The sequence below is a fragment of the Falco rusticolus genome, chromosome 4, assembly GCF_015220075.1.
Source record: "Falco rusticolus isolate bFalRus1 chromosome 4, bFalRus1.pri, whole genome shotgun sequence".
In the NCBI taxonomy this organism is placed as follows: Eukaryota; Metazoa; Chordata; class Aves; order Falconiformes; family Falconidae; genus Falco; species Falco rusticolus.
In genome coordinates this window covers 27,727,331-27,745,077 of record NC_051190.1, presented here as the reverse complement: position 1 = coordinate 27,745,077, position 17,747 = coordinate 27,727,331, and the positions used below count along the sequence as shown (strand labels likewise).

Sequence of the window (17,747 nt, the reverse complement as noted above, 5' to 3'; positions counted from 1 at the left end):
TGTCTGGGGCGGCGGAGCGGGGCGGGGCGGAGTGGCCGGGCAGTGGGTGAGTGCGGGGCCGGGAGTCGGCCCTGCCCTTGAGCGGCTCGGGGGCCGCCCGTGGCCTCGACAGCGCGGGGCTCTCCGCCCCAGCCCTTCCCGGGGGCACGGGCCGCGGTACTGTCCCCCCCCGCGCCGCCGCTTGCCCCCCAGACGGCTGCGGCAGGGCCGGGCGAGGAGCCGGTGATTCTTGCCCGGGTGACCCTCGCTCCCCCGCCGCGTCCCGGCGGGACCCTTTGCCCTGGAGGTGAAGGGCAGCGGCGGGGCGGGCTCCGTAGGGTCGGGAGAAACCCCAGTTCCCCAAAAAGCTCCCAGCCGGCGGGCTCCGCGCCCCCCGGGGCGGCTGGTCCCGGCGCCGGTGCCACCTTCTGCTGCTCTCCTCTCCGCAGGGCACCATGGCCGGGCTCGGGCGACCGCGGGGCGAGCGGCAGGCGGGCAACGGGCTGGGCAGCATCCTCGACGTGCTGTTGGCCAACGCCAGGCTGGTGCTGGGTGTCAGCGGTGGGGCTGTGCTCGCCATCGCCACGCTGGCCGTCAAGCGGGTAAGGCTGGGGGCTCAGCGGCGGGGGGCAGCCGGCCATCCCACGGAGGGGAGCTGCTTTGGTTGTGGCTGCAGCAGGGGAAGATGCACCCAAGGCCTCACCGTGCGGCAGAGCTGGTGCTGTGAATCAGGAAGGCTGGTGCTGGGGGCACGGAGCTGCCCACTCCCACCCTGCAGGGGCACAAACAGCCCCACGCCCCGTTAGCCCAAAGCAGCACGTGCTTGGGGTACAGTAACCCACCTAGAAAGGCATTTTGGGCTTAATTTACATTTGGACGCCTGGTTTCCGCTTAAAAGCCTACAGGAAGAAAATATGCACCTTTGTGGTCCCATAAAATACATGTTTTTGCAAGCAGAGGCACCGCATGGGGCTGTATTACCCCATGTGTGTACCAGAGGGGCTGTTGTCCCCCTTAGTTCAGGGTGTGACTGGAGAAATGCCACAAAGGCAGTAAGTTGTCCACAGGGGTTTTTCTTTCCTCCAGCTGATAGACCGAGCCACCAGCCCTCGCGATGAAGGCGACCCTAAGGCTGAGCAGAAGATGCTGGAGGAGAGCTGGCAGGACTTGGCCTTGATCAAGGCAACACCAAAACCCCCCAAGAAGCAGAGAAGGGAAGACCTCAGCCAGCCTCTACTCCCTCCGGTTCAGCCACCGGCACCAGGTAAGGCTCATGGTGTATGTGCCAGCTCCCACTGCGGTCGGGAAGATCACCTTGATGTGCTCTGGGTTGGCTGCACCGCTGCTTGTGGCGGTCTTGGAGCTCTGCGTTATTTTTAGCTGAGTGCCCCGAAAGCCGACCTGGTGAGCCTCCCAGGAGGGCAGGCTCAATAAGCCACGGCCCCTTTTTAGGCAATGCCTGTGGTAACAGCACTTCTGATAATGTCCAAGGCGTCTCGGCCACCGTGGTGTGGTGGAGGCTGTCGGGGCTTTGTTTCCTCTGAAGCGGTGTCTGCTCTGTTCATTTTCTGGGTCAGCTCTGCCTGGAGGAAGGTGTGCTCAGGAGCTGCTGCAGACAAAGGCTGCCTTGTCCGGCTGCCTACGAAGGCGGCATTTTTCCAAGTGGGAAAGCAGCCCAACTCAGTGCAGTGCAGGTCCTGAGATTCTGGGCCAGGAGCAGGATTGTTTGCAGGACTTGAGCGATGAGGCAGGCATTGGGGTGGGCTGGATCAGCCTGAGCAGTCTGTGGGGCTGAGGCTCGTAGGGACCCTGGCAGTGAGTTGAGTCCCTTGCCCAGCTGCTGGTGCTTAGCCTGATTTACCCATCTGGCTGGGAGGTAAGGCCGGGCACTGTTGGGTTTTGGGGTTAGTTTGGGCTCTGCCTTGGCTGAGAATCACTGTTAACATCAGAGGACCACCTGGCAAGGTCAGTCTTGTGTCCAGAGGCGGGCTGAGAGCTGGGCGCCCAGCTCACACCTCTGCCTCAGCCGTGGCAGGAGAAGCTGCTGCTGTAGGTTGTAGACGATCTGCTCAGAGCTGTGACTTCTCTCTTCCCTCTGCCCCATCGTCTGCTCTACCTCTCCAGAGACTCCTCAGGTCAAATCCATCTGCCTCACACTGCAGGAGAAGCTCCTCTCGCACTACAGCAGCTGGCTGGCCGTGCCTGAGGTGCAGGTGTCCATCGCCCCACAGCTGGCCAGGAGCATCGGCACCCAACTGCAGAACTTCTTGTGGAGCAAGTGCCCAGAGATGCCCTTTGGCAGACTCTTCCTCAGCGGTCCTCTGCTCGATGGCCTCGGAGCTCTGGCAGCTGACCATATCCACCTCATGCTGCCGGTGGTCCTCGACACTGCGCTGTGGAGCCTTATCCCGGGAGAGGACACCGTGGTGAGGAACCCCCAGTACTGGCTGATCAAGAGGACTGATCTGGAGTATTTCCCTCGTGGGTGCAGCCCCTGGGACAGGTTCATCGTGGGCCAGTACCTCTCCTCCAATGTGCTTAATGAGACCCTCCACAAGATGCTGGTGGCCTCCATCAACTGGCCTGCCATAGGTAACCTGCTGGGGAGCGTCATCTACCCGGTCGTGGCCTCCCAGGAGCTGAGGCTGGAAGTCAAACATGATCAGGTCGAGCTGAGCATAACCCTCTTCCCAGTGGTGGAAATGGAGGGCAAGGTTCTTCTAGCTGTTCCTCCTGAAGGACTGGTGGAAAACCTCTGGCTTGAGAGCTTTTACAAGGCAGAGGTCTCAAAGGTGAAGGAGCTGGATGCAGCTGATGCTGGGGCTCGACAGCACTGCCTCCGCATCCTGAACGGCATCTGCAAGAGCCATCCTGCCCTGCACAAACTGAGCGGCAGCCCCTTGACCCATGTCATTCTTCACCTCAGTGCCACCAGTTCAGACTGGGCAGAAGAAAGCCTTGCTGACAGGTTCCAGCAGGTGCTTGAGGAGCTGGTAGGCTACCTGGAGAAAGGGGTCCTGCCTTCCTATTTCAACTGCAAAATCAACCTCTTCTGTGAGCTGTTGGAAGAGGAAATCGATGAGATGGGCTTCCTGCTTTACAGGGCCATATCGGAGCCAGAGCTCCTGCTGAGGGAGAAATGACTGGGGTGTTGAGAGCTCCCGAACACGGGGTGTTCCTCGCCCATCTGCTGCTCCTCGCTGCGAGGATTGTGATGGTTCTAGTTGAGTAGTCAGTAAGAGGCAAAGTTCTTGCACTTTAACAGAAAAAAAATATATTTAATGTTTGAATAAAATGTGTCTGAGTGGAGGTGAGCGTTGGCGTATGGAGCCTCTGGCTGGGAGGCTCCGCCAAACCCGGGGTGGGTGCAGCCCATACCTCGAGCACCTTCAGGTGAGTCCCATCCACTGGGCATTGCGAGCCAACACAAAGCATGTTTGGTCTCTGGTTCCCAGTGTCCCCTGCCTGTCCCAGCCGTCAGGTTCCCCTGTGCTCTGAGACCAGCTGGAACTGGAGAAGAGCAGTTCCTTGCTGCTGCTGTGTTCTGCAGCATGCTGGGTGGGTCCTTGCACCAGCACCCAACCGGTCTTACTGTGCCATCCCCTCAAGCCAGCCTTTGGGACAGGGTGGGAGCCTTATCCTTCTGTAGCATGTTGCCAATCTGAAATAAAGCCCCAGCGATGACCTGGGTGGTTGTCTGGGCACTTGAAGGTACAGCCATAGCAAGCGGGGCTGGGGGTTTATTCTTTGGAAACCCTTTCAGCTGCCAAAAGGGGCGAGCTGAGCCCTACCTCTTCATTCTGCCAGTATTGGCTCTGTCCCGAGGAAGGGGCGTGCTTCCAGCACGGACCTGGGGCTTCGTGGCCTTTGTCCCACACGGTGTTTTGCTGGAAGATGTCCTGAAAAAGACGGAGGCAGGAAGAGAGCTGCTGACTCCTGGGAGGCTCCTGGAATTGGTCCCTTAGTGGAGGCTGCAGCAGTGCTGTGTGTCCCCTCCCCGGTAGGTAGGTTGCTGCCAGCACCCATCTGGGGGTACTCGCTGCTCTGCAGTGTCCCCTTCCAGTCTGTCCAGTGACCTTTTCACACATGTATCGCTGCTGTCTTGAGGTCCTGTCCTGGAGCTCCAGGGTATGGGGCAGGAAAGTAGGACAGAAACGATGCTCTGAGCAGAGCACTTGCAAGAACTGAAACTGTTCATGCTTTTTATTAAGAAGGTATGTTTTGTTTGGGTATTTTGTTTTGTTTTTTTCCTTTGAGTGGCTGCTAGTAAGCTTTGGTTCTGGCCGTAGCCCCAGGGACCTGAAATGTATTCATGTATTTAATGGGAAGAGCTAGGTTTGCACAGTGGTGGAGGTGGAGAAGTCCTGTGGACTTCAATGTGAGCAGCTGTTGCGGTTTACTTTTCTTTACAGCTATCATCTTGTTTATGGGAGGAAAAAACGCACTGCTTTTCTTCCCAGTCTGAGGATTGCTTACTTTGTTCCTCCAAACCACTTCCGAGGTGTTAGTGATGAGAATAAACCTTCCCTGTGTATATTGGTTCTCTTGTGTCACCTCTGTTTTGTTTGCTTTCCTGTGATCAGGCTGAAGCGATCCCCCAGCTGTGCTGGCATGCCTGAGAACCACCCAGCACTGCCCAGGGCATCCCCCGCTCTGCGTGGAGAGCTTGGTGGCAGTCAGACCCCATCCCGCAAGGTCTTCCTCCTCTTCCAGACCCCTATGGCTGCAGAGTGCCTGGCTGCAGTACGTGAGCTGTTGGGACACTGAGCTTGTGCCGCTGACCCAGTGGCTGTAACCAGCTGCCTGAATGCTGACCAGGGTTAGACCAGTAAAGCTGGTAACAGCTGATGCCATCAGCAATGCTTAACGTGCTGCCTGTATGCTACACAACTGCATTCTCCTGCTGTTGCCGTTCAGAGGCTGCTGCCCGGGCTTTTGCCAGCTCAGTGATTGCATTACAAAGCCTCATAATCCTGTTATTTTAGCCTGTAGGGCTGTATTTTTAGGCCACAGCTGTTAATCGTGGGAGTGAGGGGTACAGGGAAATGCAATCCGAGCTCTCCTGACCTCACTCCATAGATTTAGGCCTGATGGCAACTGTCTGCTGCAGAATTAAAGGCTCTCTCATGCAGACCTTAAAGCGAACTGGTGCTGCTGTGGTCTCCTTTGCTTCAAGCTAGCCTCTATAGAATGTGCTTCAGGCTCCTGCCCACCCTGGCTCCATCTGCTGCATGTCACCTCAGTACTGACCCAGGGAACTGCTCTGTGCCCAGAAGTAGGGTCCCAAACATCAGAGGCCCCAGGGAAAAACTGAATGCTGTCCCCTGGCAGCAGAGGACACAGGAATCTTGGGGGTCTACTTTCTTTGATGTACAGAGGAAGCTCCAACAGAGAGGGAGGAGGTAGCCTGGCTTCCCAGGGAGTTGTCTAAACGAAGCGCAGGAAAACAGAACCTCTGTTCAGTTCAGCCAGCTGGCTGGCTGTCTCTGGGCAGCAGTGCTACAGCAGATGCAGCTGAGGAGATAAAACCACTTTCCCTACTCCTCTGCAGCTCGCTTCTAAATAACTGCAGGGAGTTTCTGCCAAGAAAGCTTCCATATTGTTTGAATGAGTGAGTGGAAAGAGCAAGATTTAGGTGAATGCTTTTACAGTAATAGCCTAACTATTTTAAGTAAGAAGAAATAATACGGCAAGGTTAAGATAATTAATTATTAATAAAATAATCTTTTAATAAGAAACTTAATAGTTTCACAAAAGTAACTTCCATTAGCTAGCAGCATCACAGAGGCATGTCTCAAGGTTTGAGGAATTGCTTGGTTTCAAATTCAGGAACTGTCTGAAGTGAATGCTCTTCCTCAGCACTGCAGCTGAGCTTCCTTGTCAGGGCAAGCACCAGACCCAGCTGCTCTGCACTGGCCCTCTTCCACAGGCAGGGACAACCAAGGCAAGGGGTAGACGCTGTGACCAAAAAGAAAGGGGAATGTTGCTCAGGTAATGTTAACTTAGAAAAGAACTTAAAATGAAATTCCACACTGTGGAAAGCCAGGGACTGAGAAGTGCTCAGCAGTGCTGGTGTCTGTCCTTGTGGCGACAATCCACTTCTGCCTCGCGTAGAAAGGCTGCGTACAGCCACCGCTGTGACAGGAGCTGCAGGTGGACTAGATCCAGTGCTGTTTTCTCTGTAGGTTCAGTTTCCAAATGCTTCCTTGCAATGTTCAGACTATCCCAACTTGCTCAGCAGAAGAGCAACTGAAAACAAAGGCTAACGGGTAGTGGGGCCACCTTTCAAAGCTGGTTGAACGCTTGCTGCCCTGGCACGTAATCGTGTGTGAGGGTGGTACCCCTTGGCAGGAGCAGCCTGCAACCAGCCCTTCCAGAAAGCACTGGACAGACTTGTTTCTAGACCCCAGTTCCTGTCAGCAGGAGTTGCTCCTGTAGCAGCTCACAGCCCTGGACCTTTCAGGCTCTCAAGAGATGTCCATCCAGGCTCAGTGGTTTTGAGGGCAGGTTTTTCTAGTGTGGCCAGGCTGGTGGCAAATGCTACAGGTCCGTGGTTTCTTGGCAGTGGCTCCTGAGGAGAAACTGTTTGGTCTCTTGGCTTTACTTCCCAGCTCTCTTGAGTATTCACTGTTGCCAAAGTGGTTCAAAGAGGCATCTCCAAAAGGGCCTAGAGAGAAACAACTTGTGTGTAAGTACCTTTGAAAATATAAGCGGGTGACAAATGGAAGATAAATTCAAAATGGCAGATCAAGGATTTTACTATCCCACCCTCTAAGATTATTCCTGAAGTTACAACAGCTTCAGATTTGTCTGAACAGTTAAATCTCACCCATCTGTCTTGCAGCATTAGAGAAAAGTGGGAACGGAACAGGGGAAACTGATCTGCCTGGTTGCATGCTCTGGTCTACAGCTGAAGCAGAAACAACAAAATATGCCAGAGGAAAACTTGGGTTTTATGTAGTTTTGAAAACTTGATTCTACCCTTTCAGGCTCAAATGTCTGAGGGGGAGGCAGTGTTGAAAATCTCTCTCAGACCACATCTCCACCTCTGTGCTTTGCTTACTGTCCCTTTGTGTCAGAGCTCTTTCTTTCACATCCTTATTTTGTGATTATTTATTTTTTAATGGGTACTTTTTTTCAGCATTTTTCCACAGCAGCCACACTCAGTTTCTCAGCTCTAATCAGAAAGGCTTGGCCTTTCACTGCATTCCTGAACCTAGGGCAGAGGGAGTAGCACCGTTTCCTTGGCATGACAGAATGGGGTTTAAGATCTCCAGAAGTGGTGCTACCACTTCAACTCTATACCAAGTCAGTGCTTGGCTTTGTGAGAGCTGTTACTCTAATTTGGGAGGACAAACTCCCAAAGAGACTGTTGGAAAGAGTGCTGGGCTTCACCCAAGTAGTCATGGACAGACACTTGAGCTTTACTGCACATGGAAGCAAAGCATCCTACTCGGAGCTCAGCAGATGTGTGCTATGAGGACATATCCTGCTAACACTTGGAAAGGTAAGCCAGACTCAGTTGTTACAAGCAACATTTGAAATGCTATAATGCTGCTGACAGAAGTTCTAAGACAAACGAAGTCTGTTAAATATATGAGTTGTTACAAGAGCTCTCACACCGTGGAAGCATTCCACATGTGTGAAAAGTGTGTTCAGTTTAGCTTCAAGAATAGCCTCCAACCCTTGTGTCTCACCCCAAGCCCAGTCTTACCCGGTGCCACATTTTCATCTGCCCACTGGAAGAAGCCACACTGCTGCTCTCGGGGTTTAGAGCAGGTGTGGAACTGCCGTCCTTTGTTGGGCCCATCCTTTTGGACCGTGCGTGTGACGGCTGGCTGGTTGCACTTGCAGACTGCGCCGCCTCCTGAATTGGAGCTGTTGCTTCCAAAGAGTTCTGGGCCTCTCCTTCCTCCTGGGCGCTGAAATCCTGCTGGGTCCCTTCCTGCAAAGGGCTGGGGCAGTGCAGAGCCCTGTGGAGCCATGTTACTTCTGTCCTCTGACTGCTGATCAGCCCAGAGAAAAAAGTTGCAGGTACCGGCATTGCATTTGTAAAACTGCCTGCCTTGATTGGGCCCTTCTTTGCGCACCGTTAACAGCAGGGCTTCGTTCCCACAGTTGCACACCACTGCGTTGTTCCCATCATCTGGAGCAGGCCTGGGTGTTCTCGTTGAGCTCAAGGAGAATAGATGTCCCGGTGCCGGGTTTGTGGTCCCCCGCACATGCCTGGTTTCACCGCTACCTCTGTGAAAGGAGTTGTTGACCTGCACGTGATTAGCTTGCTGGCTGGCTGATGATGTGGATTGGGACGACCTGTGTAAATACTTCAGGTCCAAGAGCTCTTTTAGCATGTCGTCACAGCCTCCAATGCAACCAACAAACTCCAGGGGCATAGTGGGTGGAACACTGCCTCTCTTGAATTTAAACTTCAGTCTAAAAGGAAAGGAAGAATAAAAGTATCCCAGTTTATATAACTTCTCATCATCAGACCTTGATTTGGAGTTGCATTTTTATGTTTGGTTGTTTTTTTAAATTCTGCTATACTTACACCGGTTTCCCCAACCCCTCTTCTTTCTATCCCCAAGCCATGAGTGCTGCTCCAGCTTTCCAAGACTGGAATGGAAAATGGTTGCCCAGCCTAACCCATGGACATTTCCAACCCTGAAGGCTAACACACAGTGTCTGAAGAGCTGCATTTCCCCAAAGGACAACTGGTAGGACCTACTTGTGAACTGGATGTGGATTACACACAGCACAGATGCTCTCGTCCCTGGCCACGTCCAGCACGAAATCAGGAAACCAGACGGCAGTTTTACAAGCTGGGTAGCCCATACAGCTCAGATAGAACCTGCCATGGGGCAAAAGCACCGGATGAGGAAGAGGCAAAGTCAAGACAGTCAGTGATCTGTTCTGCCGTCTTCTCAGCCATCAGAAATTGTCAAAACAACAATTTTTAAGGGCAAATATGTACTTGAGAGAGAGGTTCAGCTGAGTCCACACACCTTATGTAGCCGGTGGAGTCAGCTAACTGCAGCCCAAGTTTTCATGCTTGCTGCAGAGGGGAGGTAAACTAAAAATGCCTAGAAACACACAAACCAGCAGAGAAGGCTATTTTTTACAACAGGGAAGATCACCAACCCGCCATTCTTCCTGGTCTTCAGGACCATGTCATTGTTGCACTGTGGACACTTCCGAACAGAAAAGGGCGTTGCTGGGTAGACCTCCTCTTGCTCTGCAATTTCTGTGGCTTCTCCAAAATACTGAGCCAGGGCCTGGTCCAACCTATGAAGAAACAAGCAGAGCATCCTGTGTGTCTCATCTGCAGTGATCAGGTAGGGCAGTGAATTAGTGCCTGCTGCTCTCTACACAGCCCCTCTGAGCTTCTGCATGAGTATGTTGATTCAGTACCATGTCTCTGGAACAGGCTAGGTGCGGGTTCAACGTGAAAGGAGGCAGTGCATGCTGCCATCTCCTTCAGTCAGCTCTGGATTTAATCTTAAGGATTTAAACCAAGATGAGCAGTTAGTTGGCACCAACCCTAACTTGTTGTGTTATGTGCCAGGCTGCGAGTCATCCCTTCCCATGAAGTGCCTACACACGCTGGGCAGAGCTCCAGGGAAAGTGTGACAGGATCCCACTCCAGGCTGAGCCTCAGATGAGAAGCTAGTACCTCCCAGAGCAGCAAAGCAAATAGAAGAGGGCAAAGGCAGGGCTCACTTGTTGGCTCTAGCCACAGCTTCGATGAAGACTTGCTTGTACTTTTGGAGCTGCTGCTGCAACACTGCATATTTGTCTTTCTTCCCCTCACAGATCAGTTTCAGATCAGCCTCCAGCTCAGCTCGAAGGTCAGGCTTGGACATCTCGTAGCCCATGGAATCATAGCCTGAGGAACATAGTGCATGGTAAGCGAAACAAAGGAGCAGGTAAGGACCTTGCCATCTTCCTTGTGGGCACTGCCCTTACCTTCAACCAGCCCCATGCCCAGGTGGCCTGGGAGGAATCGCTGATCTGCTGTAAGGCCCACATACATCCGCGTCTTAATTGTCTCAATGTGCTCGGCATGAGTGGCATCCGTCCCTGAAAGCAGACAGGTTATTTAGTCGAATTAGGTGCCAAGAAGTGATTTCCCCTGTGCCTAGGGAAGAGTGCAAGGTGGTAAAGGGACAAGGAGACAACTTTCGGTGAGAGGCAGCACTGCCCTCATGTCTCCCACTGGCACTGAGGCCAACAAGGTGCTGGCAGGCACACCACAGATCCTAAACTGCATGTCTCCCTAGATACTGGAGACACTGCAGACTCCTCAGGATCTCCGGACCTTGCCTACAGGCCTCTACTAACCCTTTGTTCTGTGCATTTAAGTGATTTTTTTTACCTGAAGTGACATTTAGAGCATTCCCTGCTCTTGAGTGTGGGACAGAACTGGTGTAAAAGAAGCTGAGAAGCTTATGAACAAAGCTCTCCCAAAAGCAAGAGGCCACACTGCCAATACTGACCAATGCCATGTTTCTCCATGAGAGCAATGAGATCCGCTTCTGTAAGGAGCAATGGAGGGCTGGTTTCCCCATCCACCATCTCCACTGTAGTAGGCTGAAAGCGAGACCCTTTCTGATACAGTGGGATAACCTGAAGGGAAGGAGAATCTCTTTGAAACTGCCTTCTAGTTCATTCACTGAAGACAAAGTGTCACACTAACGACAGGCCCGTGCAGTAACAGAGCAGCACCCTGTTCTGGAGGAGATCCAGTCCCAGGATCCTTGGGATTAGCTAGTAATGAGCTCCCAGACCACGGAACAGAAATTTCAGCTCCTAGTGAGTAAAGCCAACCCCACAGCCCTGTATGGTCTCTGCTTTGGTATCAGAAGGGGAAGAATCTATCCAAGGCTGGCACAATAAAGCTGCACAGGTTTTTAGCAGAGAAGGCTCTGAATGAAACAGCCAGTGGGCCAGAAATTGTCAAAGGACCTTCTGTACAGGGGTCTGAAGCTGGCAGTGAAGTGCTGTCTCAAACTCCAGGTATTTTAGCCTCTCCTATCTATGTTATTCACGTGTATTACCTTATCGCTCCACTTCTCATAAGGATAGACTTCCAGATAATTTCGGGCCAGGATCATTAGTCCTTGAGCAATGAATCGCTCATTAGCAATGTCGATCTCCACAGTTGTTTCCTGTCCTTTGGCATCTTCAGAGCAACAAGCCAAAAAATGGCGCACAATAAATTCATATAGTCTCTGCTCATTGCCCTAATATCAAACAGTAAAAAAGAGTCAGTGTCCTCCTGTGTTAATGATATCAAGAAATATTAGTGAGATCTCAGATGAGTATACTGTGTAATGACCATACTATTAAGACTTCTATTTTTATTTATCAAGCAATACAAACCATCCAGTTACCTCTGCCTTCATTAAACTCACCTGCAGGTTAGCAGTGTATTTTGTAGGGTGGATGGGAGGGTGAGCCTGATCCGATTTGTTTCCACTCCGAGGGGTTGGCCCACCCTGATCCAAAATCCTCTGTGCAAATGCTCCCCAGTTTGGGTCCTGTATCTGCTCTTGTACTAAAGCAGAGAGGTTCAGCTCCTTGGGGAAAATGTTGGTCTCAGTTCGGGGGTAGCTAATGAATCTTAAGAAAGACAGAAGAGCACTTTAAGAGGTGCGCTCCAAGATGCTTCCCATTTTGAACTAAAGGCACTTTACTCTTGAAAGAATTGAGTTTACCAAGCCAAGTCTTGCTTTCTTACCCTTGAGTATAGAGTACTTCTGCTATTCTCATGGTTTCCTTTGCATTTATTTTCAGTTTGCGGGAAGCCAACTTCTCAAGTTCCTGTGTTGAGAGAAGCCAGGGAAAAAAGAAAGTATTTGTGCATAATTCAGAGTGGTGAGTAAAATATCTGTTCAAAGTTTCTTTCAGATAAGTCCTTTTAGCATAGTTCAAACGTACCACAGTGTCCAGGGGCAGGGGCCTCCATTTGCTTTTTGGCTTGCTCCCAACCTCAACAACAGTTGCTACTGGATCCTAAATGCAGAGTAAGGAAAATGCAAAATCTCCTTTAAGAGTTTATGTAAACTGTTCTTGAAACATCTTGAGCAAGACAGATGCAGGAGATGTTTGGCTGATACTGGATTATATAACTATTCACAAGCTTTCCTACCTCCATACACATGTGGTAAAGGACCAGGCATGCTGTGTGATTGAAGAGCCGGTTCCTCTTCCAGTTGAAGACCACGTTGCCGTCTTCATGATCATGTGTCACTGTGTTGAACAACAGATCTCAGTGATAAAGCAGTAATACAGTGGAAATATAGCAGAGTCAGTGGGGCCACACTGTTGGGAAACCTTTAATTCCTGCTTAGTGGTCAAAGCAAAGGAAGACGAAAACACCTCTGCAGCATTATTTGTTTGTTGCCCCGATGTTTTCCCTTTCTATGCACATCAAGCCCTTTAAGATGGAGCGCAGGACTCGTTTTCCCCAAGCATACCTTTTATTTTATAGAAGGCTTCAGGAACAAAGGCCTGGATGGCTTTAAAGCGTTCAACTACAAACCCCAGTGTTGGGAACTGGCAGCTACCATAGCTGATCAGCTGATCTGCTAAAATATTGGGAAAGATCTTCCGGAGCCTCAGTGTTTGGAATCTGGTGAAGGCAGCGCCTAAGAAAACAAAATGGGCACTAGAACTGAATACAACAACACTGAACAATAAACACAACGCTTCAGATGGTTCTTTTTAGCATTCTGAGTGTTGATTTTACTCTTAAGTTTAATACTCGGTTGCAGAAACTTGTCAGTGCTGCATGAGATATAAACCCAATATTTGCTTCAAATAGCACATTTCCAGTAAAACATGAGATGTGATTTAGTTGCATCTGATCTAAAAATCCGATTTATGACACTACAGAGGACATTCCTGTCTTGTGTGGAGGATACAGAAACAGATGATTTCTAAACACCCCTCGCTGAGCTTTAACAATGTGCATTCATTGTGGTTAGGCGAGAAGCGAGGAAGAGCCTGATGGATGGCCATCTCATTTGTACAGCAGTCTAAGGGAGTATTTATAGACAGTAAGCTATACACTGAGAACAAAGCTGTCCCCTGCCTACCACACTCTTCCTCACTTTCTTTTAGGAGAGGAGTATGCAGCAGCTCAGGCTTGGCAGCCTGCTGTTACCCCCAGCACGTGTTTACATACCTATCCTGAGGTCCAGCTCCTGCCTGACGTCAACAGCATCACTTGTTTTTTGATCTGGTTGGGTGAGGTTCTCGCAGGCTGTTCTGACGGCATGCAGTGTAATCTCTGAAAAACGGGCTCGGAAAACCTGGAGGTTTGGCTTTACTGTCAGATGCACACAAAAACCCCACAAAAAATCAAAGAGCAACTCAAACACCAATGGAAAGGAATAATTAATAAATAGCTATCTTCAAAAGAGCATGCTGTCAACCTATTCTGTAGCTTTCCAATAGCTGAATATACTTCTGGTCTATCAGAGCCACGTATTTATCAGAACTATATTAAATATATTTCACCTGGACACAGTAAGATTGAGAGTATGCCTCTGTTAAGAGACCTCTGAGCAGTGATACCTGTTAAATCAGTACTTTAATGGAACTCAGGGTGATGAATATGATGTCTACGCACCAGCTTTGCAAACATGAATTATCTCAAAGCCGATGTTCTCTCCTTCTCGATCGCAGTCAGTCCAGATCACCAGAGCTTGGCACTGCTGGATTTCTCGTTCAAGGGTTCTCTGAGATGAGAAAACAATGCAGAGTGAGACGCACCAGGCCACTCTGTCATTTTATTTTAGAATGACTCACTAATTGAACATGAAATGCAACGTGTATCCATAGAGATAGATTGTTGCAATAACATTTTGTAATTGTGTGTCTCATGAGATTAGGCAGCTTTCAGAAGAATTGAGTCATTTATTTGTGTACATATGAGTACATCTAACTCTGCAAAAAAGCATGGCTTGGATTGGATTGCACCACAATCTGTTTTCTGAAAGTGTCGGGTTTTTGTAAAATTGAGATGCAATTAGCAATTCCACCTTGTTGAAAAAAAAACATTTCTACTTTTAGCAAAGTAGTTGTTCCTTTACCGTGCTAATTTTACATGAGCAGGAGACTTCCAATGTCACAAATGAACAGCATATGTAGACCTAGGAAACGCAGGAGGAATTTGCTAAACTCTAGAAACTCAGACGTTAAGGACAAAGGTACAGTTGTCCTTCTGTCTGAGACAATATTTGTAGAACTAACCTGTGAACTCAAGTGTTTCAGGAAAACTCTTCAAAAACAACATACCTTGATAGCCATGTAATTTTCAGGGCAATACTTCTCGATTTCAGCATCAAAAAGAGCTAGAGGGTTGCAGCCATACCTGGTAAACAGAGGATGAACAGTGTGAATAACAAAAGCGAAAACATACGTTGTGAGACACTAACTGGTGCTGTCTTGTGAGGAAGTGCTGTTCAAGTACTGGAATTCATAATGTTTTATTACAGGTCTCGTCTTAGTCAACTCAGGATTCAGATCAAATGCCAAGTTACACTTAAAAGCAACAGAACCAAAACGCAACCAGAGAAAACAGCAGATCTGCAAGGCCACCCTGAACAAGCAACTTCTCTTATTCCAAGCATAGAGAACAAATGGGAGGGAAGCTAGAGAAAGCACCTCATATCCCAGGACAACTCCTGGTTGAACAAAGAACACAAGAACATCAATCAAGTTTTGGAATCAGTTTAATTCCTTGCATCTGCCTTAATGTATTTTAACCAGTATTATGACCTTGGGGTTTTTTAGTGCTCTGAAGACAGTAATTTGAAACAGTATTTTAGCTATTCAGTGTAAAATTTGGTACTCATCACGCTGCTCTGCAAGTGATGTCAGAGACCCAACGCTTCGAACTCGCGGTGCCCCCCTCATCTTAGGGCTGAAAGCGGAAGATGACAGCCCTCCTTCCTGTGAGGGGCTAGTAAGTACTAACCATTTGCGAAATGGCATCTTAAAATCATGAGCCAGTAAGTGTCCCGACACAGATGTCATCACCATAGTAACGTTCTACAAGAGACAGAGCAAGGTAATTAGTGCCTATCATTTGCTAAAAAACTGCCCACAGCCCCAAGATCTTCATGCAGTTCTCAATTTACACCACCAGTGACACCTTCCTCCTGCTAATGCATCGTAACAAGCTCTTCTCTCTACTGACAGCTAAATCTATGGCCTTATCCTCAATTTTTGTAGGAGGTACCCTGTTCTAAATAGCAACATATTTTTGACGAATTTGACAAATTTTGACATTTGAACCCAGAATATTCAAAGACTTAAAGCAACAAAACAGGTCAGTGGTTGACCCAAGAAAAGAACATCTGACTTCCCCGTCACTGGATATGTGTTTCGTAACTTCTGACAAATGGCTTTTAATAATTAGTATTTTGCATGTCTCTAATCCAGCAGTAGAATGAAAGAAAACTCTACCTGGCCAAACATCTGGTAGTCATATTCGTAGATCTTGTTGAACTTGGAAAACCCTTCTCGCTAGAAGGAAAAGAACAACTGCTGAGTTTCTGGCTTCTAACAGAAACCAAATGCATTTTGCCTCACTTTATACACGCTCTTATGACAGAGCACAGAGAAGTGTGGGGCAAGTGAAAACCAGGTACTGTAGCTAATGGAAATTACAGCAGGATGAATGGAAATTGCCTGTATTGTTTATGGAGACATTGAAGTGGCACTTTACAACGTAAGAGTATTTTAAACTTGTCTGAAGGGGATGCCAGGGTTAACTCCCCATGGATAGCAACAACATTGAAGAACAGATTTGTTTTCATGGGGTTGGCCAGTTACAGTCCCAATAAACAAATGTCCTGCTCCAAATGACAATTAGTGTGCCCGCTCCAGGTCCCCAAGACTACGCTCCACATAACTGAGATTTGTGGAAATTTCTAGATTGTGTATTTGCTGCTTTTACTGCAGAAGCAGGATGATATCTTCCTTGACTGGGACTGTCAGCAGTCAGGTTCTCAGTAACACCTTCCATTCAAATACAATTCTGGTCTAGAAGCATCTTCGAGCTCCTTAGCTTGGAAATACCAAGTAATTATGCAAACTGTTAAAGGTCACCCAAAAAAGCAAGAGATCTTCGAACTCCTCTTCTCCAAACCACAGACCATCTTGGCTTTATTATGTGAACTTCAGCAAACCTCTGACACTTGCTGATGCTGCAGAAGCAGTGCTTTTTGACTGGGAGATACACGCCAACAGATGGTTTCAGTTCCCAAAGCCTTCTGCATACACTGCAAATCTAGGAATGACACTGGGAGCCCTCACGGTGGAGTCCAGCAGAAGTGCAGCCGGGGAGCTGAATTCCAACAGGAATTAAGTCACAAGGAAAAAGGGGTCCAAGATTCTCAAATACATTTGGGCAAGTGGTGTTTGTCCACGAAAAAAAGCCATTCTTGTACCCTTAAGCAGACAGAAGTGGCCAGAGACAAAAACAGCGTGAGATGTTGCACATGCCGATGTGAGATGCCCGTGCCAAGCACTGCCGAGTGTGCTGGTGTGGCCATACAAGACACAGACTACACCCAAGACCTGGACTGTGCTGCACAGTGACCCTGGTGACCCTCTGCAGCCAGCTGAGCCGGACCCGTATGCCTATCAGGAACCTGTAAGGAGATGCGGTGCATTCCTACCCGTCGCATTCTGCTGTTGGAGAGCAGATCTGCAATCCCTCGGGCAGCATCATTCTTCTCAGCCACGCACAGGACCTTCCGGATCCTCTGCAAAGCCATATCATCTGCAGCCCGGGAGTAGAGACGCCAGGGCTGCAGCAGCATCCTGACCCTGCAGCTAGCGAAGAACCTGGCTTGAAAGTTCATTACAAGGGATGGTGACAGCTCCCGCGGAGCCAGGGCATGCTGCTGGGGCCGGATCCTGCCGGGGGTGCAAAGCGATCGCTGAATGTCCCGCAGGACCCTGATCTGAGTTTAACCGTTGACCGCGGGAGGCCCCTGGGCACCCTCTGCCCGGCTGCCCCGGCGCCATTCGCAGTGCAGCCCCCTCAGAGCGGCAGGAGCTAGAGGCGGCTTCTCCCCCCGCCAGAAACCCCCACCCGGCGGGTGCTGCCCGACCGCCCCGCTGGGCCCTTCCCTCAGGCCGCAGGGCAGCCTCCCGCCGGCCGCTGCCGTGCTCCCCCTCGCCCGGGGCAGCCCCACCCCCCCCCGGCAGGGCTCTCCCTCGCCCCATACCCCCCAGCAGGGCTTTCCCTTGCCCCGCCCCGTCCCCCCCGGCACGGCTCTCCCTCGCCCCGTTCCCCCCCGACCCCCGGCAGGGCTCTCCTCACCCACCGCCCTCACTCCTACGCTCGCTCTGTCGCAAAGCGGCGGGACGCGGCGCGCTTTCCCTCACTGTTACGTCCTGCCATAAAGCGCCACCGTGGCGGGAGAGAACTACCGCTCCCAAGGCGCCGCTCGGCAGCGCCCCCCCGCCGGCCCGCCACCATTTGCCATTGGCCCCCGCCGCCGGGCTCGCCCCGGGTTAGGTAACGTCAGGGGATGGGGATGTTTAAAAATAAACCCAAAACAACCTCAGAGGGCTGAGAGGAGGTGACGGCTTCGCTTCCGGGTGTCGGGGTGAGAGGTCGTGGCGTCATGTGACCCCAAGATGGCTGCGGGGCTGCGGCGTCCGTGAGGGAGGCGGCTGAGCGGGGCCCGGTGGGCAGCGGGGCCATGGCGGCGGCGTGAGGCGGCGGCGTGAGGCGGCGGCGGCGG

General features: G+C 50.6%; 2 protein-coding genes across 3 annotated transcripts; one reads left to right on the top strand and one right to left on the bottom strand.

The window, feature by feature from the left end:
- The first annotated feature begins 23 nt into the window (after window positions 1-23).
- MIEF2 (mitochondrial elongation factor 2) lies at window positions 24-4,521 on the top strand. 2 transcript variants are annotated; one of them, XM_037386393.1, is made up of 4 exons: window positions 24-46; window positions 429-581; window positions 1,066-1,243; window positions 2,104-4,521. In XM_037386393.1, exons 2-4 carry the CDS (start codon window positions 435-437, stop codon window positions 3,120-3,122), a joined length of 1,344 nt encoding a protein of 447 aa, XP_037242290.1. In that variant the 5' UTR covers window positions 24-46; window positions 429-434; the 3' UTR covers window positions 3,123-4,521. The 2 variants fall into 2 exon arrangements, with proteins under 2 accessions (XP_037242290.1, XP_037242289.1); XM_037386392.1 differs by lacking the exon at window positions 24-46 and adding an exon at window positions 53-286.
- A 1,143-nt stretch (window positions 4,522-5,664) lies between these two features.
- On the bottom strand, window positions 5,665-17,693 carry TOP3A (DNA topoisomerase III alpha). Its single transcript, XM_037385734.1, has 20 exons — window positions 17,325-17,693; window positions 16,671-16,911; window positions 15,454-15,513; window positions 14,963-15,036; window positions 14,281-14,356; window positions 13,613-13,721; window positions 13,166-13,309; window positions 12,456-12,626; window positions 12,128-12,228; window positions 11,917-11,991; window positions 11,717-11,799; window positions 11,391-11,598; window positions 11,034-11,219; window positions 10,473-10,602; window positions 9,943-10,056; window positions 9,697-9,862; window positions 9,118-9,261; window positions 8,705-8,827; window positions 7,694-8,412; window positions 5,665-6,646 (listed from the first exon to the last, which is right to left on the bottom strand). The coding sequence occupies exons 2-20, from the start codon at window positions 16,854-16,856 to the stop codon at window positions 6,468-6,470; spliced, it is 3,048 nt and encodes a 1,015-aa protein (XP_037241631.1). The 5' UTR covers window positions 16,857-16,911; window positions 17,325-17,693; the 3' UTR covers window positions 5,665-6,467.
- Window positions 17,694-17,747: the final 54 nt, after the last annotated feature.